Genomic DNA, 23,734 nt, shown 5'->3' with positions numbered 1-23,734 from the left:
CGTTGTTGTTGTTTGTAGCAGGAAAAACAAGGTGGTGAGAAATGCCTCAGTGCCTGAATTTGTGAGTAAAAACCTCCTGCAGCCCTGCTGCTGTTTGCCAGCAGATTGCAAAGGTCAGCGTGTTCTTCAGAGCTCCTGCCCCCGTGGAGGAGGAGGAGAGGCTGCCTGGCTCCTCTCTGCCTGCTCTGGGAGGGATTTGTGCACTGCTCTGACCCCGGGGTGGGGGGGGTGAAAAAGCCCTGCTCCTTCAGGGCAAAGTGGACAAGAGGTGGTGAAAAAGATGCAGAACTACATTTTGGGGAGAGCTGGATTGTCGTGGCTCCCGAGCTTTGCCTTTCTGGTGGGTTTGGGGTGGGGAAAAGCAGCCCCAAAGGCTGGGGGAGAGTCAAACAAGGGCTTTCCCTGCCGCGTTTAATTCCCTTCCCCTTTAACCTCCAGTCCCCGGCTCTGAGCCCTGAGGGGCCGCGGGGAGCGGGCAGAGCCTGCGGGACACCGGGGCCGGGCTGGGAGCCTCGGGCTGGGAGCCCCGGTGTGATCGGGTGGAATCCCCGGGCTGGGAGCCCCGGTGTGATCGGGGGGATCTCCCCTCCCGCCCCGGTGCTGCAGGGTGAACCGGGCGGGATTGTCGCTCCTCGAGCCGGGCACTCGCCGGGGCTCCCGGAGGACTGTTCGGGCTCCCAGTGGGGCTGTTCGGGATCCCTGGTGGGGCTCTTTGGGCTCTCCGGTGGGGCTGTTCTGGATTTCCGTGGGGTGGTTTGGGCTCCCCGTGGGGATGTTCAGGCTCCGTTCGGGCTGTTCTGGATCCCCGTGGGGTGGTTTGGGCTCCCCGTGGGGATGTTCAGGCTCCGTTCAGGGCTGTTCTGGATTCCCGGTCGGGGCTCTTTGGGCTCCGGTCGGGGCTGTTCGGAATCCCCGACGGGGCTATTCGGGCTCCCCTTGGGGCCGATCTGGATCTCCGTTCGGGGCCGTTCTGGATCCCCGGTGGAGCTGTTGGGGCCCCGTTCGGGGCCGATCTGGATCCCCGGCCGGTCCCCGCCGCTCTCCGCCCCCTCCCCGCCCGCCCCGCGCCGCCACCGGCGCCCCGCCCCTCGCCTTTTCCCCGCCCTACCCTCATCCCATTGGTCACATCCCCTGCCAATCCTCACCGCGCAGCCAATCCCCGCGCTCAGCTCTGCCCCCGCCTCTCCGATTGGCCGCGCCCTGAGGCGGGCCCCGCCTGCCGCGGCGCAGCGGGGGCGGCCTGGCGGCGGCGGCGGACGCGGCCGGGGCGGACGCGCAGCGGAGCCGGTGAGTGCGGGACCGGCCCGGGCGGCCCCACCGCGGGGCTGAGGCGGCCCCAGCGCCCCGGCCCGGCTGCCGAGGCCTGGCCGGCGGCGGGCATTGCGGCGGTGCGAGGCTCCGGGTGACATTGGCGGGGTCACCCGGTGCCGGCCGGGCCCCTCGGGGCTGTGGCGCGGCCCCCCGGGTGTCGCGGCCCCTCGGGCTGCGGGGGAGCGGCGGGAGCCGGGGCCGGGCTGAGCTGCGGGGGAGCGGCGCCGGCCTTGGCTGTGCTGGCCCCGGGCTGCGGCACCGCGCGGGAGGCCCGGCCCGGGCTGCCTGGGGCTCCTGCTCCTTTTCCCTGTTTATTTTCCCTGTTTTCCCCCCCTGTTTTTATTTTCCCTGCCTCCTTCCCTGCCCGCTTTACCTACCTGCTCTCCCTGTTTTCCCTGCCTGTCCAGTCCCTGCTCTCCCTGGTTTTGCTCCCTTTCCCGGCCCCAACCTGCCCTGTTCCCCCCTTGCCGTCCCCTCTCGGTGTCCTGCCACCTTCCCAGCCTGTCCCACTGTCCCTTCCCCGCCTGTCCCGGTGTCCCTTTCCCAGCCTGTCCCAATGTCCCTTTCCTTTCCACCTTCCCAGCCTGTCCCAGTGTCCCTTTTCCTGCCCTGCCACCTTCCCAGTCTGTCCCAGTGTCCCTTTTCCCACCCTGTCCCGGTGTCCCATCCCCGCCTGTCCCAATGTCCCTTTCCCAGCCTGTCTCTGTCCCTTTCCCTGCCCTGCCACCTTCCCAGCCTGTCCCACTGTCCCTTCCCTGCCTGTCCCGGTGTCCCTTTCCCAGCCTGTCCCAGTGTCCCTTTCCTTTCCACCTTCCTAGTCTGTCCATGTTCCTTTTCCTTCCCTGCCACCTTTCCACACTGTCCCAGTGTCCCTTTCCATGCCTGTCCCACTGTCCCTTCCCAGTCTGTCCCAGTGTCCCTTTCCTTTCCACCTTCCCAGTCTGTCCCAGTGTCCCTTTCCTTTCCACCTTCCCAGTCTGTCCCAGTGTCCCTTTCCTTTCCACCTTCCCAGTCTGTCCCAGTGTCCCCACCTGTCCCAGTATCCCTTTCCCAGTGTCCCTTCCCTACCTGTCCCAGTGTCCCCAGCCTGTCCCAATGTCCCTTTCCCAGTGTCTCTTTCCCAGCCTGTCCCAGTGTCCCCACCTGTCCCAGTGTCCCCTCCCCATCCTAACTGGTCTCAGCCCAAACTCCAAATACAAAACTCGATTTTTATCTGGTTTATTTCCATCCCCCGGAGGTGACAGTAACCCGAGGTGACATTTCTGTGCTCAGGGACAGTCCCGGGGGCACAGGACGTGTTGAGCACTGACCTCTCCTGCCTCTCTCACCTCAGCAGAACCCAGAAAACACTCCCAGAGCAGGGCTGGAATTCTGAATTCTGCCTTCAAATGTAGGAATGGACTTGTGTGTGTTTATGGAGATTTTATCCCCTTTTTAATGTATATTAATGGATTTTTTTCCTTTTTTTGTGTGTATTTATGGATATTTTTTCCACTTTTTTATGTATATTAATGGATTTTTTTTCCTTTTTTTTGTGTGTGTATTTATGGATGGTTTACCCCTTTTTTGTGTATATTGACAGAATTTTTTTCCTTTTTTTTTTGTGTGTACCTATAGATATTTTTTCCCCTTTTTTGTATATATTGACGGAATTTTTTTCCTTTTCTTTTTGTGTGTGTTTATGGATTGTTTTCCTCCTTTTTCTGTGTGTATTTGTGGATATTTTCCCCCTTTTTTGTGGATATTGATGGATTTTTCCCTTTTTTTGTGTGTATTTATGGATATTTATCCCCTTTTTGTATACATTGACAGATTATTTTTCTTTTTTTGTTCATATTTATGGATATTTCCCCCCCTTTTTTGTGTATATTGATGAATTTTTCCCTTTTTTTTTTTTTTTTGTACATGTTTCTGGATATTTTTTCCCTTTTTTAATATGTGTTGATGGTATTTTCTTTTCCTCCTGGCTGATGATTTGGGAGCTGCTGCCACTTTGGGTTCTCCTACATCAAATTTAGTGCAGAGTTTGTGGAGGTTTTGGCTGCTCCTCCCGTGTTTAGATGGATTTTTTTTTTTTGAAAGTTTTGAAAACTTCCTGAAGTTTTAAACAAAGTTGGAACAGAGAAAAAAGAAAAATCTGAGGGGAAAGAGAAGCTGCAATAAAGGTCAATTTAATCCCACCAACAACCTGTGGGGTGAGAAAAGGGATTTAAAAATAATCAAAATAATCCCAGGGCTGGATTCCAGCTCTGGATATTCCATTTATTTTTATATTTATTGTCCTCTTGCAACCCCAGATAATTTTTTGGAACCACAAATACTGAGGAGAAGGAGCTGTCCTGGGGCTTGGGGGCAGCAGGAACCCTCTGGCTGCTCCAGAATTTGGGAATTTGGAGCTGCAAAAAAAATCCCTTTTTGCTCAACAGGTTCCAGGTGATCCTAAAGAGGATTTTTGCTTTGTCAAATTTGGTTTTTAGAGGTTGCATAAAACTCCCCAAACCACAACCCTGGGCTTGGTACAGGTCAGACAGGTTTGGTGTCAGAAAAAAAAAACAACAAACACCCTCAGGAAACCAGGAATAATTATAATTATTTTTTTTAGTCACTTTGCTGCTGCTTGGTGGTAGATTTATTTTTTTTCTCTCTCCCTTTTTTATGTGAAAATAACATTAATTTTTCATTCTGCAGTGCTGCCTGGGTTTTCCAGGCGAAGGAAATCCTTGGAAAATAAAAATCTTTGAGTGGAAAGGTGAATTCCAGTGCAAACAACTCCCCAAGGTCGCCAAATAAATGAGGCTGGGAGGAATTCTTTGCTTTAGTTGTGCTTTAAATCTACTTTATTTTTTTATTTTTTTGGGTTGTTGTTTTTCTGGGTGCTGATTTCCCAGAAAATAATCTGAAATTAGAGGAGATTTCAGAATGAATGGGGTGGGCAGAGCTCCAGGCAAGGGGGGAAAATTCAAAAATAAATAAAAAACAACATTTCCCTGAGGAAATGGCATTTCCTTGGCCACACTCCTGCCTGGTTTTGCTTCACCGTGGGAAGTTTTAATTCTTCTTTTTCCTTTTTTAATTTTCTTTTTTTTGTTATTTATTTTTTTGTTTGTTTATTTTCAGTTTTTTTTTTTTTTTTTTTTGGGGGGGGGGTTGTTTGGGGTTTTTTTGTGGATTTTTTGGGGGGTTTTTTGTGGATTTTTTGGGGGATTTTTGTGGATTTTTGGGGGGTTTTTTGTGGATTTTTGGGGGATTTTTTTGCGGGTTTTTGGGAGGTTTTTTTTGTTTTTTTGTTTGGTTTTTCAAGGGGATTTAAACTCCCAGGGGAAGTTGAGAGCTCCGTTATGTGCTGAAGTTGTTCCTGGCAGAGTTTTATGGGCTGAGGGTTGTTCATGTTCCAAATAATCCCCTTTTTTTGTCCCTCTGGGCACGTCCAGCTCCTGCCCCGGGGAAAATCCTCAGCGAGTTTTGTGTGTCAGAAAATAAATGGGGTTTGTTTATTAGAGATCCTTTATGTGTCAGTTGAGAATGGTTTAATTTTTTTTAACTTTTTTTTACTTTTTAAAACTTTATTTTAACTATTTTTTAACTATTTTTAACCATTATTTTTAAACTATTTTTAAACTATTTTTAAACCATATTTTAACTATTTTTAAACTATTTTTAACTTTTTAAAACTATTTTTAACTATTTTAAATTATTTTAAAACTATTTTAAACTATTTTTAAACTTTTTTTAAACTATTTTTTACTATTTTTTAACTTTTTTTGGTCTTTTTTTTGGTCTTTTTTTTCTATTTTAAACTTTTTTTTTTCCTTTTTTAAAACTATTTTTACCACTTTTTTATTTTTTTTTTTTTAACTTTTTTAACTTTTTTAACTTTTTTAACTTTTTTTACTTTTTTTACTTTTTTTACTTTTTTAGTTTTTTAAACTTTTTTTAACTATTTTTAAACTTTTTAAACTTTTCTTTTTTTTTACTATTTTTAACCCTTTTATTTAACCTTTTTATTTAACCCTTTTATTCACATATTTAAAATATTCTACCCATTTCATTTTAACATTTCACTTACACACCATTTGACAACATTTTAATTAAAATATTTTAAATTTCAGAATATTTCCCCGCCCTTTCTTTAGGAGATTTCCTCCGAAAAAACCCGAAATTTTTGGAGCTCAGGGAGGGGTTTTTGTGGTTTTTTTTCTTGGAAAAAGAAAAGAATTTTGGCCTCCCTGAGATAAAAGTGCCCTGAGATAAGAGCTGCTCTTCAGTTTGAGCCTGAAAAACAGAAATTCTCTTCTCCCTTTGCCAAAATTCCCTCAACTAATAAATATTTCAATATTTAAAATATTCAAATGTGTGAATAAAATATTACCAAGTGAGGTATCAATGAAATGTTGAAATGAAAGAGTTAAAACGTTACAATTAAAATTACAAAAAGAAATTTAAACCTCCGAAAAAAGAAAATTTAAACATCAAAAAAAAAAAGAAAAATCGAAACCTAAAAAAAAAGAAAATTTAAACCTCCAAAAACACTTACAAAAAAAGGAAAAAAAAATCCAATACACACACAAAAAAAAAAGGGGGGAAAATATCCATAAAAACACACAAAAAAAGGAAAAAATATCTGAAGTTTTATTTTTTTGAGTACACTGAATTTTGTGGCCATCAAGGCCCAGCTTTTGCCATTCAAACTTTTATTTTTTCCCTCATTCCTGCTGGAGTTTTCCAGGGGAAAAAACCCCAAATATTTATCAGTTTTCATTGTTTCCTTTGCAGTTTTTCTCTCCCTGCTGGGGACAGGAAAATGAGAATTCCTTTTTTTTAGGATTTACAGAATTTTTCAGGTAAAAAAAGCCTTAAAAATCCTCAAATTCCTCCTTTTTTCCCCCCATATTTTGGATCTCTGCTGTTGATCTGCCCGAAGAAAACACAAAAAAAGTGAATTTCAGGCAGGTTGTGAAGCCAAATTTTCCACAAAATTTAAATTTGGATTTATGGAACTGCTGGATAATCCCTAAAATCTTCAGCATCGTTTAAAATCCTTTTAATTTCACTTTGTTTTTAATGATTCCCACCCCCAAATTGGGTTTAATTCACCCCCAAGCTCCAAAAAGTTGGGTTTTTTTCCTGAGGAAATATCCTAAAGAAAGGATGGGAAAATATTATCAAATTTAAAATATTTAATTCAAATATTATCAAACGATGGATAAATGAAATGGTTGAATAAAATATTTCATATTTTAAATATTAAATTATTATTATTAAGTTTGATATTTAAAATATGAAAATATGTGGATAAAGGGGTTGAATAAAAGGGTTAAATAAAATAATTAAATGAAATAGTTCAATAACTGCTCCTTAGAACTCATAGGCCCTTTCTGCTGAGAAATTAATAATTTTTAGGATAATTTCAAATATTCCAAAGAGGAAATTTCCCTATTTTCCCAATTTGGGGAACAATCTTTAATCCATATCTGAGTTTTGAGCAAATATTTTGTATTTTTAATAAATATTTGAGAATTTTGGTGTAAAAACAGAGAGTCATTCAACCCTTAACTCCCCAAAATCTCCTTTTCCAGTGATTTTCCCTCTTTTTTTTCCCCTCTTCAGCCCCTGGGCAGCTCCAGGCTCCAGATGTGACAGGGACTTGTGTAACTCCTCCAAAAATAACCCTGGAATGGGTTAGAAAAAAAACAAACCACATTTAATCCTCATTTTCTTTGGGTTTTTTATTATTTTTATTTTTTTTTTTTTTCTGGCTTTGTAAACACAAGGAATGAGTGTGTGTGGGGAGAGATCCAAAATAAAGAGATTTAACAGGAATAATCCGGCTGTTTCTGCTGGGCTTTCTCAATCAGTGACTCAGGGTGACGTGGATGCAAAATAAAAACTGGTTTTTTAACAGCAAACTGACACCAAAACTTCAATTTCAGACTGAATTTTTAGCTCATTTTTGTTTTCTTTGGCTCACGAATGTGAATTATTGGTGAAAACAACCCCCTGAGCTCAGAATCCAAAATAAACGCAGCTTTGAGGGGCAGAAAAAGGGGAGGAAAAATAAGAAATAAATAAATGCTGGTTCTGCCTTTGAGCCCTCTGGGTGTTGATGTGTAAAATTGAGTTTATAAACAGGTGTTTGTGAGGCTCAGGGCCAGTGTGGGCACTAAAAATAAAAAAGAAATGTATAAATAGGATAAAAAGGAATTTTGTGGAGTAAATAAATCTCATCTTTATGCCAAAAATAAAAAAGTCCAGCCTTAACATCAATTTAACATCAAATTTCCTTTCAAGCTTCTCTTTCTCAATCCTTGTATTTTAAAATTGAGTTTATAAACAGGTGTTTGTGAGGCTCAGGGGCAGTGTGGGCACTAAAAATAAAAAAGGAATGTATAAATAGGATAAAAAGGAATTTTGTGCAGTAAATAAATCTCATCTTTATGCAAAAAAAAAAAAACAAACCCAAAAAAATAAAATTAAAAAAAAAAACCACAACAAACAAACAAACAAACAAAAAAAACCAAACCCAACAACAACAACAAAAAAGTCCAGCCTTAATAATCAAATTTCCTTCCAGGCTTCTCTTCCTCAATCCTTGTATTTTAAAAGAAAGTTGCATTTTGCATCCCTGAGCCCTTTAGCCCAATTTCTATTTTTATTTTTTGGAGGGTTATTTTTGGCAGGGATTGAAGGTGATATTGTGGCCTCCATTCCCTTATCCCGGGCAGGGCAGGGAGAACGTCCCCACCTGTGCTTTCCCCTCAGCCTTGCGCTTAAAAAAGAAAAGGAGAATTTTTTTACAATGCCTTTTTCATTAGAAAATCATTAGAAATAATTAAATGTGTTAAAAGTGCAAAATAATTCTGGATCTTCCCTGCTCTTGATGCTCGTGGGAGGTTTTTTATTTTCGCTCGGTCTGAGGGAATTTTCCTGGTGGTGCCAAGTGTTTTATCCCATTAAAATCTGGATTTTTATCCCTCCCTGAGTTACCAAAACACCCTCAGGGTTTGGGAATTGATGGATTTGTGTTTTCCTGAAGTTTTGGGAATTGAGGAGAAGTTTTGAGGTGATGGAATTGTGGCCTTGAGGGGACAACAAAAGCTGCAGGGAGGCAATTCCCCAAGGCCTGGAGTGCCAGGAAAAGGGGGAATTATTTCAAACTGGAAAAGGGGAACATGGGTGGGATATTGGGGAGGAATTTTTGGCTCTTTGAAGGAATTTTGGTGGTGATTGAATTATTCCCAAAGAAGCCATGGAAGGGCTCGAGGCCGGCCTGGAGCAACACCAGGTGGTGGAAGGTGTGGGATGGGATGAGAAGATCCTAAAAGTCCCTTCCCAACTCAAACAATTTTTAATTTTGGGATGATTAAAGCCTTCCAGGTGTGTTTTTTCCCCACTCTTTGGAGTGAGGATGAGGCTCCTCCATCCCAAATTGGTCACGGCCGAGTTCAGCCGAGGCTGAGCCGTCTCTGCTTTGTGTCTAAAAATCTGTCTGGGAAATGAGGGCTGGAATTAATTCATGAGGGGGAAAAAAAACAGGTCAGCAAGAATGAAAGGTGCTGACAAGCATAAAGTACCTGAGGTTGTTGTAAAAAAGGGGGGAAAAAAGAGGTTGGAAATGGTTTTTCTCTTTCCCAAGTAAGTGAAATGTTTGTGCCTGAGGTTTCACAGGCATCAGAGGGAGGGAACTGCAAGAAGTGCCTGAATTCAGGAATTCTCATTTCCTAATAAAATATTCCTTGAAAGGTTTATCCTTCCAAGGCAGGGCTGGTTGGAGCAGCTTTGTGGCTTAGAAAAGTGATTTTTTTGTCCTCACAGACCCCTCTGAGCAGCTCCAGGGCCACCTCCAGGTTTTCACAATTCCAGGCTGAAAAAGCTGCAGCATAAAAGGGCAGAAATATGAGAAAATCAGAGCTGAAAGAGCAAATTACTCCATTTAAATAGAATTATTTCTCCATCCGCTCTCTGCAGCCAAGGTCAGGCTGACCTTTCCTCTTGTAGGGACATCTCAGAGCAGGAAAAAACCTGAGCAAACCACCCTGGGAGGGAAAGGGAATCCTGAAAGGCACCAGCTCAAAATCCCAGAATGGCCTTTGTGGCACGTGTGAGGCACTGGATCCCTCTGTTCCCAAAAATAACCTCCCCTTGCTCATGGCCAGCTTTGGGGACTCATTCCTGGGACTATTTTTTCCCTCCTTTTCCAGAGGGTTTTAAATTTCCACCTTCCTTTTCCAGCAGTCCCAAGGAGGCACCAAAATCCTCACTGGGAGAGGGCAGGATCTGCTGCTTTTCCCTGGAAATTATGGATATTTTGGTGCTTTATTGCAGCTGAGCTCTTTGTGGGTGGTTATGAATGGCAAGTTTTTATCTGGCACCAAAGCACTCCCCCCTAAAAATCCATTTACACCTTAAAGGAAGGAAATTATCCTGGAAATGCCTTTTTTTTTTTCTGGGAATTGAGAGTTTTCCTACTGAAAATGTCCGTGGGGTGGGTCACTCCCCCTCCCCGTGGGGATATTTCCCACTTTTGACATTTTTCCTTTTGTGTTTTGGTTTTTTTAGGAGCTGTAGCTCTCCTGCCCCCGTGGGAGTGTGACTGTTATGGGTAATGGTGTGAGAGAAGGTCCAGTGGAATTCCAGAGGGATGTGGAGCCCGTCACAGCCCGAATTCCAGCAGAGGTGAGAGCAGGAGCTGGGCTGGGAACCCAGAGGGAGGGAATTCTGCCCTGCTCAGGTCTGATCCCACCTGAATTCTGCATCCTGGAGGTGTTGGAGCGAGTCCAGAGGAAGCACCAGGATGGTCACAGCTCTGCCGTGGGGAAAAGCTGGGAAAATTGGGATTGTCCAGCCTGGAAAAGCTCCAGAGTGACCTGATTGTGATTTCCCAGTGCCTGAAGGAGCCACAAGAAACGTGGAGAGGGATTTTGGGACAGAGGATGGAGGGAAAGAACACAGGGAAACTGGAAAAGGAGAATTTGGGTGGGATTTTGGGAGGGAATTCCTGGCTGGGAAGGTGGTGAGGGGCTGGGATGGAATTCCCAGAGAAGCCTCTGGATCCCTGGAAGTGCCCAAGGCTGGAAAAGAGAAGCTCCAGAGAAACCTTGGAGCTGTTTCCAGTCCCTAAAGAGGCTCCAGGAGAGCTGGAGATGGATTTGGGATGAGGGATGGGATTCCAAGGATGGAATTCAGGACACAGGGAATGGATTTAAACTGGGAAAAGGGGAATCTGGGTGGGATTTTGGGAAGGAATTCCTGGCTGCGAGGGCAGAGATGGAATGGGCTGGAATTCCCAGAGCAGCTGGAATTGTCCAAGGCCAGCTTGGAGCAAGTTGGGATGGTGGAGGATCTCCCTGCCCACGGAATGGGATGAATTTTAAGATCCATCCAAGCCAAAGCAAGGCTGGGATTTGAGCTCTGGGCTCCCAAAAGCCACAGATTTTATTTGATCCATGGAATGTGTCCCCTCTGAGGAGCTCCAGACATTCCCATCCCCTTGGGAAGAGGTTGGGACAATTCCCAGTCCAGGGTGAAGCAGCAGAGCTGCTCCAGGGTCACCAATCCAAGGTTTCCCTGTTCCTGGGCTGGTTGGGATTCCTGGAAAACAGGAGGTGATGTCAAACCTTGCTCTGGTTTATCCCAAACCCAGGGGCTGAAGTTCACCTTTGCTCGGCTGCCCTCACACCCAGGAACAGCCTGGGAGGGGGAAATTGAGCTGATCCAGGAGTTTTAGGGTCATAAACATTAACTTTGGGGTTGGGAAAGGTCCTGGAAAGGAGGGAAATGTTAACTCCTCTGGTCCACAAAGTGTCAAAAGTTCACACGTCAAGCCTGGGCTTGTTCTCACTCCAGAACCTCCACGGGGTTGGATTTCCTGGCAGTTTTTGTTGCTCTCTGTGGGAGAAAAAAATGCTGATTTTATCAATCTGAGCTGTGGCAGGAATGCCAAGAGAAAAATCCCCCTCAGAGGGGGGAAAAAACTGCCTGGATTTCTCCTCAGGATCTGGGAATGATGTGGGAATAGGGCTTGGGTGCTTCTCCTCCAGAAACTTCCCCTTCTGTCCCTGCCTAAATTGTGGGGAGGGAGAAGAAAGAGAAATAACAGGGAGAAAACAGCACATGCAAGAGGAATTCTCGGAATTTTGCCTTCACTGTCCAACCAGGGATTCACTGTGCTGGAAATTCAGTGAAACATTTTGACCCAAATCCTGCCCCTGTGGTGAATGCTGCAGAAAAAAATGAAATATTATTCCTTGTGGGATTGATATTTTTTTTTCCCCCACTATCCAATGTTTTGTTTTGTTTTGTTTTTTTTCCCCCAGGATAACCAGGAGAAGAAGAAGGTGCTGAACTCTCTAATGTCTGGGGCACTGGCTGGGGCTGTGGCTAAAACTGCAGTGGCTCCTCTGGACAGGACAAAAATCATGTTCCAAGGTGAGTCCTGTGGGCTTTTCCCAATTTTTAATTTTTTTCGAGCCTTTTGAGCTTCCAATCTGCTCATCCAGGTCCTTTTCCAGGAGATTTGGAGTCTCTGGGAAGAGGGAATTGGGCTGTGGGAGTTCCCTGCTGAAGGCTGGATGCCAGAATTGTGTCAGCTCTCCCCAAACCGGGAGGCAGAAGGTGCTGGAGCTGCTGCACCCCTGGATTTGTGTCCCCTGGCACCCCTGAATTGCAACAGAAAACCAAATTCCTCTGACTGGAATAGAGAGTTTAGCAGGATTTGGGGATTTTGGGGACCTGTGGCAGTGCAATTCCTCCAATTATCCCAAAAGGGAACAGCACAGGCCTTTAATTCAGTGGACATTTGGGAAAGCCAAGAATTTTAAATCTGCCGACGTCCCAGATTAACTGGATTGGGCTCAGTCTAATCCCTGGCTGACATTTAATTCAGAATTGATTTTTGCTGACATGATTTTCATTCTGGGCAGCACAAGCAGCTCTGGGATTGCCTGAATTTTTTGGGGTTTTTTCCACCAAAAACACACCCCCAGGTTCATTTTAGGGTGGAAATATCAGGAGCAGGGATGAAAGGGAATCACCTGGAATTTGGACAGGCCACATTCCTAAAAATCCCTGCCTGGTTCAGCCCAGAATGTTCCAACTGGAATAATTTCTTGGGATCTGATGGATTTTTTTTAGGTCCTTGCTGCCCTAAAGGGGTTTTATTCCCTGTCTGTGAGGAGGGAAAACATCTTTGGCTCATCAAAGTGATGCCTCGAGTTAGAAACTGAGGATTGAGGTTTGGGATAGTGGGAAGTGTCCATGGCAAAGGGGTGGAACTGGATGAGCTTTCCCAGCCCAAACCATCCCAAAATTCAATCAATTTCCCTGTGCCAGAGGGAGAAAACCTTTTTAAAAGAGAAAAAAAACCACCTCGATAACCATCACTGTTTATCAAGGCAGTTTTATTCCTTAATAAAATAAAAAAAAAATCAAAATAAAAGTGTGGAATTGCACAGAGGAGCAGCAATGTGGGGAAAAAAAAATAGATTTGCATGGAATTGTTTGATACACTCCAGAGCCTCCCAAAGTCTCAGCTGAGTGAGGAAGGAGCTGCAGCAGCCCCTTAATTGGAGCCACGTTTTATTAAATCTTTCCAACCAGGGGTTTTATCTTTTCCCCCCCTTCCTTTGGGCAGAGCTGCCAAACAAATCCTCCTTTCCCAAATCCTGCCTCGTGGATTCCACGGGTAAAGAGGTGCTGTCAACTTTGGATGGATGAAAAGGGGGGGGAAAATTAAAAATAAAATAAATCAGGGAGTTGATTTGAGTTGTGCTGGGATGGAGCTGCTCTTGCGTGGAGCTTTGCTCTGTCCTCGCTGGATTCTGGAATTGGCTCTGAAAAAATAAGTGAACAGTGCAGTTTTGAGAGTTTTTTCCTCTTTAATTAATTGATTTTTATTTATTCATTTATTCTGCTCAACCTGAATTTTCCTAACAGACATTGGGGGGAAAAAATGGATTTCTTTGTGCTAAATTATGGGAGCATTTTAGGAGACAAAGAATCTCTTTCCTCTTGCATTCATTCTTTTCCTTCTGTTTTTTTATCCCTTGAGCCAAAACACCTGTTTATTTATCCCTTATTTAGGGCTTCATGGATCAAATAGTAATTTTCATATCTTGCAACCCCTAATCTTCTTTTTTCTTTTTTTGTTTTCTTTTTAGTGTCTTCAAAAAGATTTTCTGCCAAGGTGAGTTGATGTCTGTCTGCTGTCGCCCTGAAATGTTTGATTAATCTTTTGTTGGCCTTTATTTCACTTTTTTGGGGGGGGATTTATCAGCAGCATTCCATGAAAACATAGAGGGAAAGACCGGGAATGGTGTTGTGAATTATAAATGGTCACAAAATGGGCACAGAATGGACCCCAAATGGTCACAAAATGGGGCACAGGTCTTGAAGCATCAGACTTTTATAAGTTTTGGTCTGGACAGAGCTGGAGAATAAAGTAGATATTTGTTAAAAGGCCGTTAAGGCACAGCTTGGGCAGGACAAGAGCCTGGCCAGGGATACACCCAAGGTGGGCACAAAATGGGCATAGAATGGACCCAAAATGTGTCCAAAATGGACACAAAATGGCCACAAAATGGTCACAGAATGGACCCGAAATGGACCCAAAGGGCACCCAAAATGGGCGAAAAATGGACCCAAAATGGTCACAAAATGAACTACAAGTCATGAGGTCTCAGACTTTTATAATTTTTGGTCCCTTTGCAGGTCGGGGTTGAATTGCCCCGTCCCAGCTTTGGGCTCTGAGGTCCCATCCTTGTCCCTCCCTCCAGCCCAGCCTTGTTTGTGCTCGTGGGGCTGAGAGTTGTCCTGGGGCTGCAGCAGGAAAAGGGTTTGTTTTGTGTCCCTGCTCAGGGCAGAGCTGAGTGACCCTGACTGTGAGCTCAGGGCTGCCCCAGGGCACCGCACAACAGCAAATACAGGGAATTAAAGATGAAGAGCATCAGGGTTAATTAATTAATTAATGCCTTGCCTGGCATTCCTGTTCTCCCTGAACTTTGCCCTGTTCCCCTCAGGAAGTTGAGGGGCTAATTTATCCTCACAGGAAGGTCACAGTTTGGTTTATTCCCCAATCTCACAGGTTGGTTTATCCCCACAGGAAGATCACAGTTCGGTTTATCCCCACAGGAAGCTCACAGGTTGTTTTATCCCCCAATCTCACAGTCTGTGTCACCCCCACAGGAAGCTCAGAGGTTGGTTTATTCCCTCAGGAAGCTCACAGGTTGTTTTATCCCCAATCTCACAGTTTGTTCTATCCCCACGGGAATCACAGGTTGTTTTATCCCCAGTCTCACAGTCTGTTTTATACCCCACAGGAGGCCTACAGGCTGATTTATCACACCTACCTCAACGAGGGCCTGTGGAGCCTGTGGAGGGGGAACTCGGCCACCATGGTGCGGGTGATCCCCTACGCCGCCATCCAGTTCTGTGCCCACGAGGAGTACAAACAGATCCTGGGGGACTACTACGGCTTCCAGGGAAAGTAAGAGTCAGCAGGGCTGGGGGGTCCTGCTGGGGTCCTTGGGGGGCTTGTTGGGATCTTTGGGGGGTCCTGATGGGATCTTTGGAGCACTACTGGGATCCTGGGGGGTCCTGATGGGATCTTTGGGGGGTCCTGATGGGATCTTTGGGGACCCTGCTGGGATCTGTGGGGGCCCTGCTGGGATCTGTGGGGGCCCTGCTGGGATCCCTGGGGGTCTTGTTGGGATCCCTGGGGGTCTTGTTGGGATCTTTGGGGGGCCTGATGGGATCCTTTGGGGTCCTGATGGGATCCTTTGGGGTCCTGATGGGATCCTTTGGGGCCCTGCTGGGATCTTTGGGGCCCTGCTGGGAGCTTTGGGATCCTGCTGGGATCATTGGGATCCTTTGAGGGTCCTGCTGGGAGCTTTGGGATCCTGCTGGGATCCTTTGAGGGTCCTGCTGGGATCCTTGGGGGTCTTGTTGCGATCCTTGGGGGGCCCTGATGGGATCTTTGGGGTCCTGCTGGGAAGCTCCAAGGTGGAAGCTCTGAGGAGAAGCTCCAAGGTGGACCCTTTGAGGGAGGGAAGCTCCAAAGGGGCAGCCCCAAGTGCCAGCCCCTTTTTGGGGTTTGAGGTGCCAAGGGAAGGGCAGACTGTATGAGGACACAGCCCTGCCATGTGCAGCCATGAGCAATAAATGGCCTGGACACAGAAGGAGCAAAACAAAGAGCAGGAGAAGCAGCAGCTCCAGCCTGAGCCTCTTCTCCCCATGGATTTCCCATTCTGGGATGGCTGGGAATGCCCAGCAGGCACAGCAGGGCCATTCCCAGCAGGCAGGTGGGATTTACAGCTGCAGGTGACGTTTGGTGTCTCCTCTGTCCCCTCCCTGCAGGGCACTGACACCTTTCCCTCGCTTCATTGCCGGCTCCCTGGCCGGGACCACGGCCGCCATGGTCACCTACCCGCTGGACATGGTCCGTGCCCGCATGGCCGTCACCCCCAAGGAGATGTAAGTGCCCCATGCAAAACTTTCTGGGGTTTTTATAAGGCTTTAACTGGCTTTATTGCCAGTTTTTGGGGGGTCAGTTCTTGCTGGGAGCCTTGGCCAAACCCAGAGGTCCTGGAGATGGTCGGTGCCCTCATGGCGGTCACCCCCAAGGAGATGTAAGAGCCTCATGCAGAACTCTTTTGGGGTTTTTTATAAGGTCGTGTGGTTTTATTGCCATTTTTTGGGAGTCATTTCTTGCTGGGAGCCTTGGCCAAGCCCAGAGGTCCTGGGGATGGTTTGTACCCTCATGGCTGTCACCTCCAAGGAGATGCAAGAGCCTCATGCACAACTTTTTTGGGGGGGTTTATAAGATTACATGGCTTTATTGCCATTTTTGGGGGCCGTTTCTTGCTGGGAGCCTTGGGTGGAATAAAGCCCTGAGGTCTGAGCAGCAATTCCATGCCCAGAGCTGTGGATGTGGGAGGAGATGGATGCAGGAAGACCCAAGAGACAGCACAGCAAGGCTGTGGGAGAGCTGAAACCCCCTCTTGATGAGCTCAGAACCCAATTAATTCCCAATTAATCCATCAGGGGAGCCACTGACCAGCGCAGGTCTGCTTCTCCCCGTGTCCCCACGCCAGGTACAGCAGCATTGTCCACGTCTTCATCCGGATATCCCGAGAGGAGGGGCTGAAAACCTTGTACAGGGGCTTCACCCCCACCATCCTGGGGGTCATTCCCTACGCTGGCCTCAGCTTCTTCACCTACGAGACGCTGAAGAAAGTCCACGCAGGTAAATTCAGGGGAAATGATGATTTTTTGGGGAGGCTCCAGGGGGTTGGGGTGGAGGGGTCTGAGGGCTCCGGGGTCTGTGCAGATGCAGGAAGGCTCTGCCTGTCTTGTGGAGGGGAAAAAAGTGGAATTTCCAGGTGGAGAGTGCGCTAAGTTGGGAGCAAAACGTCGGGAGAGCAACCTGGGGAGCAAAATCTTGAGAGCAAAACCTCAGGAGAGCAACCTGGGGAACAAAACCTGGGGAAAACGAAACCTCAGGAGCGCAACCTGTGGAAAACAAAACCCGGGGTGAACAAAACCCGGCGAGGGCAACCTCAGTAACAAAACCTCCATCCCCACACCCCCTTCCCCTGAATTCCCTCAGAATCCTGAGGAGTTTTTCCTCTCAGAGCACAGTGGGAAGGCTCAGCCCTCTCCCCTGAATTCCCTGTGAATCCCAAGGAGTTAATCGCAAGGATTTTCCCGTGTTTTCCCCCCCTGGAGCACAGCGGGAAGGCGCAGCCCTCTTGCCCACAGCTCCCTGTGAATCCCAAGGAGTTTCCCCTGTAAATCCCAATGATTTCCCCCTCTGTTTCCCCTAGAGCACAGCGGGAAGGCGCAGCCCTCTCCCTGTCAATCCCAAGGAGTAACCCCAATGATTTCCCCCCTGTTTTCCCCCCAGAGCACAGCGGGAAGGCTCAGCCCTCTCCCCAGCAATTCTCTGGGAATCCTAAAGCGTTTCCCCCCTGTTTTCCCCCCAGAGCACAGCGAGAAGGCGCAGCCCTCTCCCCAACAATTCTCTGTGAATCCTAAAGCATTTCCCCCCTGTTTTCCCCCCAGAGCACAGCGGGAAGGCGCAGCCCTCTCCCCCGGAGCGGCTGCTGTTCGGGGCGTGCGCGGGGCTCATCGGGCAGTCGGCCTCGTACCCGCTGGACGTGGTGCGGCGCCGCATGCAGACAGCAGGTGTGACGGGCCACAGCTACAGCTCCATCCTGCTCACCATGCAGGAGATCGTCCGGGAGGAGGGACTCATCAGGGGCCTCTACAAAGGGCTCAGCATGAACTGGGTGAAAGGCCCCATCGCCGTGGGGATCAGCTTCACCACCTTCGACCTGACGCAGATCCTGCTCCGCAAGCTGCAGCAGCACGGCCCGCAGAGGTAGTGGCTTTGAGGGCTGGACAAACAGCAATTAATTCTTCCCCCTGGTCTCCTCCACATGGCTCCTGCAGCTGAGAACTGACTCACCCATTTGTTGGGTTTTTGGACGTTTTTTTTTTTCCTGTTGTTCCTGGATTTTTTTTTTTTTTTCCTCCCTACCATTTTTAATTTGGAAGTCTAACTGTTCCCTAAGTGAAAAAATCCTGATCCTGCAGAGCAGAGTCCTCCACCTTTCTGATGGATTCTGCCTCACCTTTCTGATGGATTCTGCCCCACTTTTCTGATGGATTCTGCCCCCAGGAATGGAGCCTCCCCACCCTTACCTGTGCTGCTCCTGGCTCCTCACCTGGCTCTCCGTGGGCAGATGCAAGAGAAGAGAAGAGAAGGGGCTCAGAGCTGTTGGGAGTGAACCCCTGGATGTGGGAAGTGGCAGCTCTGCAGCTCCCTGCAGCCTGCCAAGTGCAATATCCCGGTGCAGCCCACAGGGAATTCCAGATTCCTCTGGGCTGTGGAAGCAGAGCAGGCCCAGCACACTACAAGAAGCTGAATGTTTTCTCTGGCTGGGAATACCCCCCCTTTCCCCATGAATTTCCCTTGGTTTTGGGTTGAGCTGTGTCGATGTCCCTCGTTTGTGGTGTCCCTCTGAGATTACCAAAGACTGGAGGCAGCAGAGAAGGGAAGTTTGGAGCCTTTTCACAAACAAAATTTCCCTCTGTGTGTCGTCAGTGTCGCCGAGCAAAGGGCTGTGCCTGGATCCCCAGAACTGGATCCACTCCAGCTGCATTTTGTGTATTTTCCCTCCTGTGCTGCCCTGCCCTGGAGAGAGGCAGCGTTTTCCAGGCCTGGATGCCCTGAGGAAGGAGCTGCCCCACCCTTCACAAACCCCGTGTGTTTTATTCAGTATTATCACTGCTCTATGCACCGTGTGAGAGAACAAATCCTGCTGCAGCCTGGGCTTTGCTCCCCAGGATTTTTTGGGCTGTGTCCCCCTCCAAAGGCTGTCCCTGGGAGCTGAGCTGAGCTGGACATCCTTGTTGTCCTTTTTGGTACCTGCTGTGTAGGTGGTGTCACCTCTGTCCATTAACTCGTCCCCTCAGCTGTGTCAGCCCTGAAATTCCTCTTGGATTTAATCCTTGTGGCAACCCTGCAGTGCCAAGCAGTTCCAGCTGGGAATGGACAAGGAATGGTCAAGAACCTCCTCTCAGTGTTCCTCTTCCTCATCAGTTTTCAGGGAAATGGAGATTTTTTTGTGGGTGGATTCTGTTAAATCCTGAGGTGGATTCTGTTAAATCCATTCTGATGATCAGATGACACAAACCAAGGTGGAAAAAATCCCTTTTCCAGAGAGTCCAGAATTAAGGGATTAAAAAAAAAAAAAAAAAACACCCAAATTTAACTTTTAAAACTTAGATAAAACCTGTCCTTTCCTGGTTGTTGTGTATTTTAGCCAGATGGGAATGGCAGGAATTGCACAGGGAGGCAGGAGCAGCCTTCTCCTTTCTTTTATTTTTTTTTTTTTTGTCTTTGCACTTCTTTTGGAGCAACCAAACCTGCTCCTGATGCCAAATATTTCCTTAGGAATCAGGGAATGTGGGGATGGCACTGGAGTGTTGGCACACAAAATTATTCCTGGCATTGGGATGGGGCAGGCTGGAACTGGGATTTAACCCCAGGAATTCCCTGATTTTCCTGGGAATTTTCCTGATTTCCCTGAGCCCAGCATTCCCTGATTTTCCTGGGAATTAGAGATACCCCTGGGGTTTTTTGGGAGGCTCTGGAGGTGAGTTCTGTGTCATTTTTTGGGAGGTGCTGCTGCAAAACCCTCATCTCTGCTTTCCCTTTTCCCTCAGCTCCCCCAATTTCTTTTCTCCAATGGAGAAGCCGATTTTTTCCTGCTCCTGTCCTGATCCAGAAGGAGGAATTCCAGCAGTGTTTATGTACCCGCCTTTATCCTTGTCCCCTCCAAGCTGGGAAAAGCAGGAATTCCAGGAAAATCCCTTAATTAGCAGCTGCTAACCCGATTTCAACCCAGCAGAAATTTCAGCTCATTTTTTTTTCTGCAAGTTTTGCAGGCTGGGTGTTGCTCCAGGGGCAGATTTTTGAATTCAGCCTGTGATGGTTTTGGTGCTTCTGTTTCTCAGAGCGTGTTGCTGCTTTGGGTTGGTTTAAAAAGCTTTTTTTTCCCCTTTTTTCCCCCTTTTTTGTTGTTGTTTTTTTTTTTTGTTTTTTTTTTTTTTTTTTAATGTAGAAAAGGGGAAACAGAGTGTTCCCTTCCCTTCTTTTCTTGCCTGCATGGATTCAGACTAAATCCGAATTTTTTTTTTCCTGAGGTCTGCTGGCCAGGAAGAGTTCTGAGAAAAGAAATAACTCAAAACAGGAGTTTTTCCTCTTTTATTTTCCCCTTTTCCCCTTTTTGTTCCCCATTTTTCCCTTTCCCTTCCCCTTTTTTCTCCCCTTTTCCCCCCTTTTTCCTCCCTTTTTTCCCCTTTCCTTCAATTCCCTATTTTTTTCATTTTATTCCTCTCTAATCTCATTTCCCACACACCTTCCTCACGGATCCTCAAATCACCACCACCAAATTTTCTGCTCTTTTGATTTTCCTCCTCCTGCTTCTTCCTGCACCTTGAGCCCTGCACTGGCACTTCCAGAAAACCAGGTCCAAAAAAAATGCACCCAGAATGTCAAAATTGCAGATTTTAATATATTTTTTTAATTTCAAACAGCCCAACCACATTTTCCCCCTCACAGCCTGGATGCTCCAGGAATTTCAGGCACCAACGGGGTGGATTTGGGGGAATTTTCCTGAGCTCCTTGTCTGGTTTGGCGTCTTCACTTGATACCTTGGAGGGGCTGATTTACCCTTTTTTCCCCTCTTTTTCTCCTCCCCTTTCCCCCCCTTTTGTTTTCCCCTTTTTTCCCCACTTTTTTTCTCTTTTTCCCGTTTTCTTCCCCCCTTTATTTCCCCCCTTTATTTCCCCCCCTTTATTTTCCCTCTTTTTTTCCCCCCATTTTTCTTTTCCCCTTTTTTCTTTTCCCCTTTTTTCTTTCCCTTTTTCTTCCCCCCTTTTTCTTTTCCCCTTTTTTCTTTCCCTTTTTCTTCTTCCCTTTTTTTTCTTTCCCCTTTTTTTTCCCCTTTTTTCTCTTTTTTTCTCCTCCCCCCCTTTTTCACTTCTTTCCCCCCCTTTATTACCCCCTTTATTTTCTCCTTTCTTTTCCCCCTTTCCCCTCCCTTTTCCCCCCCTTTTCCCCCCCTTTTCCCCCCTTTTCCCCCCTTTTCCCCTCTTTTCCCCTTTTTTCTCCCCTTTTTTCTCCCCTTTTTTCTCCCCTTTTTTCTCCCCTTTTTTCTCCCCTTTTTTCTCCCCCTTTTTCTCCCCCTTTTTCTCCCCCTTTTTCTCCCCTTTTTCTCCCCTTTTTCCCCCCTTTTCTCCCCCCTTTCCCCCCTTTTTCTCCCCCCTTTCCCCCTTTATTCCCCTTTATTTTCTCCCCTTTTTCTCCCCATTTTTTCTTTCTTCCCCTTTTCCTTCCCTCCTTTCTTTTCCTTCCCCCTTTTTTCCCCTTTTTTTTTCTCCCTCCCCCCCTTTCCCCCTCCTTTTCCGCACTTTATTTTCTCCTCTATTTTCTCCTCTATTTTCTCCTTTATATTCTCCTTTATATTCTCCTTTATATTCTCCTTTATTTTCTCCTTTATATTCTCCTTTATATTCTCCTTTATTTTCTCCTTTATATTCTCCTTTATTTTCCCCTTTATTTCCCCTTTTCACCCCTTTTCACCCCTTTCCCCCCCCTTTTTCTCCCTTTTCTCTCCCCTTTTCACCCCTTTTTCAAACCTTTTTTTTTTCTTCCTTTTTTCCTTCCCTCCTTTCTTTTCCTTCCCCCTTTTTCCCCCATTTCCCCCCATTTTTCCCCCCATTTCCCCCCATTTCCCCGCCCCGCCGGGTGTCGGGCCCGCCGTGTGTTCTATGCACGATCAATCCCCACACTGTCAATGGCCTTTGCCCTCCCCACGGCTGTGGGTGACTCCGGCTGTGGTTTGTCCCTTTGCCGGCTTTTCCTTGCCTCCGGAGTTGGATTTTATTGCCGTGAAGACACTTTGTTACACGATGTTTCTATATTTTGAGATTTGTGCCAAGAGAGAGGATGTATATTTAATAAAAAATAACCGTGGACTCGGGGGTTTCGTGCCGCGCTCGGGCCTGGGGCGGTTCGGAGGGTTTGGGGCATTTTTGAGGCCTTTTTTGTGAGATTTTGAGGGGAGTTTGAGGGTTTTTTTAGAGGATTTATGGGGAGATTTTTGAGGGAGTTTGGGGGGGGGGGGTTTGGGTGGTTTTTGTAAGGGTTATGAGGAATTTTTCAGGGTTTTGGGGGGTTTGTGAAGAGATTTTTGAGGATGTTTTGGGGGAATTTGAGGGAGTTTTTGAGGATTTGTGAGGAGATTTTTGGGGAGATTTTGAGGGGGTTTGTGAGGAGATTTTTGAGGGGCTTTGGGGAGATTTTTGAGGAATTTTAAGGGGGTTTTGAGGAGATTTTTGCAGGGGTTATGAGGGATTTTTCAGGGGTTTTGAGAGGGTTTGTGAGGAGATTTTTGAGGGGGTTTTGGGGGGGTTTTAAGGAGATTTTTGAGGGAGTTTTGGGAGATTTTGGGGGGGATTTTGAAGGATTTGTGAGGAGATTTCTGCAGGGGTTATGAGGGATTTTTTAGGGGTTTTGAGGGGGTTTTTGAAGGGTTTGTGAGGAGATTTTTGAGGGGGTTTTGGGAGAATTGGGTTAATCTCAGAGGAAGGGCAGGGACTGTGGGGACGATTCCAGGGCTGTCCCTGTCCCTCCATCCCATCCCTGTCCCTATCCCTGTCCCCATCCCGGTGACAGCAGGTGGCACTCTCGGCTCAGGCACCGCCTGTTGCCTTTCCCCAGCTCGGGGATCCCGAATTTTGGGGCTCACAGGGAGGTGACAGGGAGGTGACAGTCCCAGAGTCACCTCCCTGTGTCCCCTGGTTGTGTCCCGGGGGAAATCGAGGCTCAAACCGGGATTAAACCGGGATGGGATTTTGAGGCTGATCCCAAAATTGTCACTTCCCTGTGCTGGGGAAACACCCACCCACCTTCCTCGGCTCATAAATCCCCCTCTGATCCTAAAAACTCCCCTTGGCTGCTAAAAACTCCCCTCTGCTCCTAAAACATCCCTCTGCTCCTAAAAACTCCCCTTGGCTCCTAAAACATCCCTCTGCTCCTAAAACATCCCTCTGCTCCTAAATCCCCTCTGCTCCTAAATCCCCTTGGCTCCTAAAAACTCCCCTCTGCTCCTAAAAACTCCCCTCTGCTCCTAAAAACTCCCCTCTGCTCCTAAATTCCCTCTGCTCCTAAAAAATCCCCTCTGCTCCTAAATCCCCTCTGCCCGAGCGGGAACAGCTCCAGGGATCCAGTTTGGGATGGGAGTGGGGTGGGAAAGGAATCCCTGTCCTGGATCCCATTTGGGATAAAGTGGGGTGGGAAAGGATTCCCTGCCCAGGATCTCATTTGGGATGGAAATGGGATGGGAAAGGATTCCTTGCCAGGGATTTTATTTGGGATAGAAATGGGGTGGGCCAAGCAGGGCCGGGTTAGGGCCGGGTTAGGGTTGGGTTATGGCTGGGTTAGAGGCTGGGTTAGGGTTGAGCCAGGCTGGGTTAGGGATGGGTTAGAGCTGGGTTAGGGCCGGGTTAGGGCTCAGCCAGGCCGGGTTAGGGCCGGGTTAGGGCTGGGTTAGGATTGGGTTATGACTGGGTTAGGGCCGGGTTAGGGCTCAGCCAGGCTGGGTTAGGGCTGGGTTAGGGCTGGGTTAGGATTGGGTTATGGCTGGGTTAGAGCTGGGTTAGGGTTGAGCCAGGCTGGGTTAGGGCTGGGTTAGGTCTGGGTTAGAGCTGGGTTAGGGTTGAGCCAGGCTGGGTTAGGGCTGGGTTAGGTCTGGGTTAGGGCCGGGTTAGGGCTCAGCCAGGCTGGGTTAGGTCTGGGTTAGAGCTGGGTTAGGGCTCAGCCAGGCCGGGTTAGGGCTGGGTTAGGAATTAGCAGGGC

At 47.4% G+C, this 23,734-nt stretch overlaps 1 protein-coding gene and 1 long non-coding RNA gene across 5 annotated transcripts; one reads left to right on the top strand and one right to left on the bottom strand.

Moving 5' to 3' along the window:
* Positions 1-159: 159 nt before the first annotated feature.
* Positions 160-19,014, top strand: SLC25A42 (solute carrier family 25 member 42). Of its 4 annotated transcripts, none has more exons than XM_083880258.1 (9): positions 1,254-1,287; positions 6,085-6,152; positions 9,868-9,984; positions 11,625-11,736; positions 13,467-13,492; positions 14,625-14,791; positions 15,661-15,777; positions 16,398-16,549; positions 17,368-19,014. In XM_083880258.1, exons 3-9 carry the CDS (start codon positions 9,907-9,909, stop codon positions 17,688-17,690), a joined length of 975 nt encoding a protein of 324 aa, XP_083736384.1. In that variant the 5' UTR covers positions 1,254-1,287; positions 6,085-6,152; positions 9,868-9,906; the 3' UTR covers positions 17,691-19,014. The 4 variants fall into 4 exon arrangements, with proteins under 4 accessions (XP_083736382.1, XP_083736381.1, XP_083736384.1 ...); XM_083880257.1 differs by lacking the exon at positions 1,254-1,287 and adding an exon at positions 2,549-2,701 and having other exon boundaries at positions 4,000-6,152; XM_083880256.1 differs by lacking the exons at positions 1,254-1,287; positions 6,085-6,152 and adding an exon at positions 160-340.
* A 1,161-nt stretch (positions 19,015-20,175) lies between these two features.
* Positions 20,176-21,845, bottom strand: LOC310920351. The gene is made up of 2 exons (XR_014591980.1): positions 21,501-21,845; positions 20,176-21,190 (listed from the first exon to the last, which is right to left on the bottom strand). It is a non-coding gene; the product is annotated as an uncharacterized lncRNA (long non-coding RNA).
* Positions 21,846-23,734: the final 1,889 nt, after the last annotated feature.

The sequence above is a fragment of the Zosterops lateralis genome, assembly GCF_965231275.1.
Source record: "Zosterops lateralis genome assembly, chromosome: 29".
Lineage (NCBI taxonomy): Eukaryota > Metazoa > Chordata > Aves > Passeriformes > Zosteropidae > Zosterops > Zosterops lateralis.
Note: the sequence above shows the minus strand (reverse complement) of the source record. Positions and strands in the feature narration are given on the sequence as shown.

Bases quoted from the DNA above. Each gene is read 5' to 3' on its own strand.
- SLC25A42 (XM_083880256.1), top strand. From the start codon at position 9,907: ATGGGTAATGGTGTGAGAGAAGGTCCAGTGGAATTCCAGAGGGATGTG. The intron at 14,792-15,660 runs GTAAGAGTCAGC...CCCTCCCTGCAG, and splicing joins TACTACGGCTTCCAGGGAAA to GGCACTGACACCTTTCCCTC. The intron at 16,550-17,367 runs GTAAATTCAGGG...TTTTCCCCCCAG, and splicing joins GCTGAAGAAAGTCCACGCAG to AGCACAGCGGGAAGGCGCAG.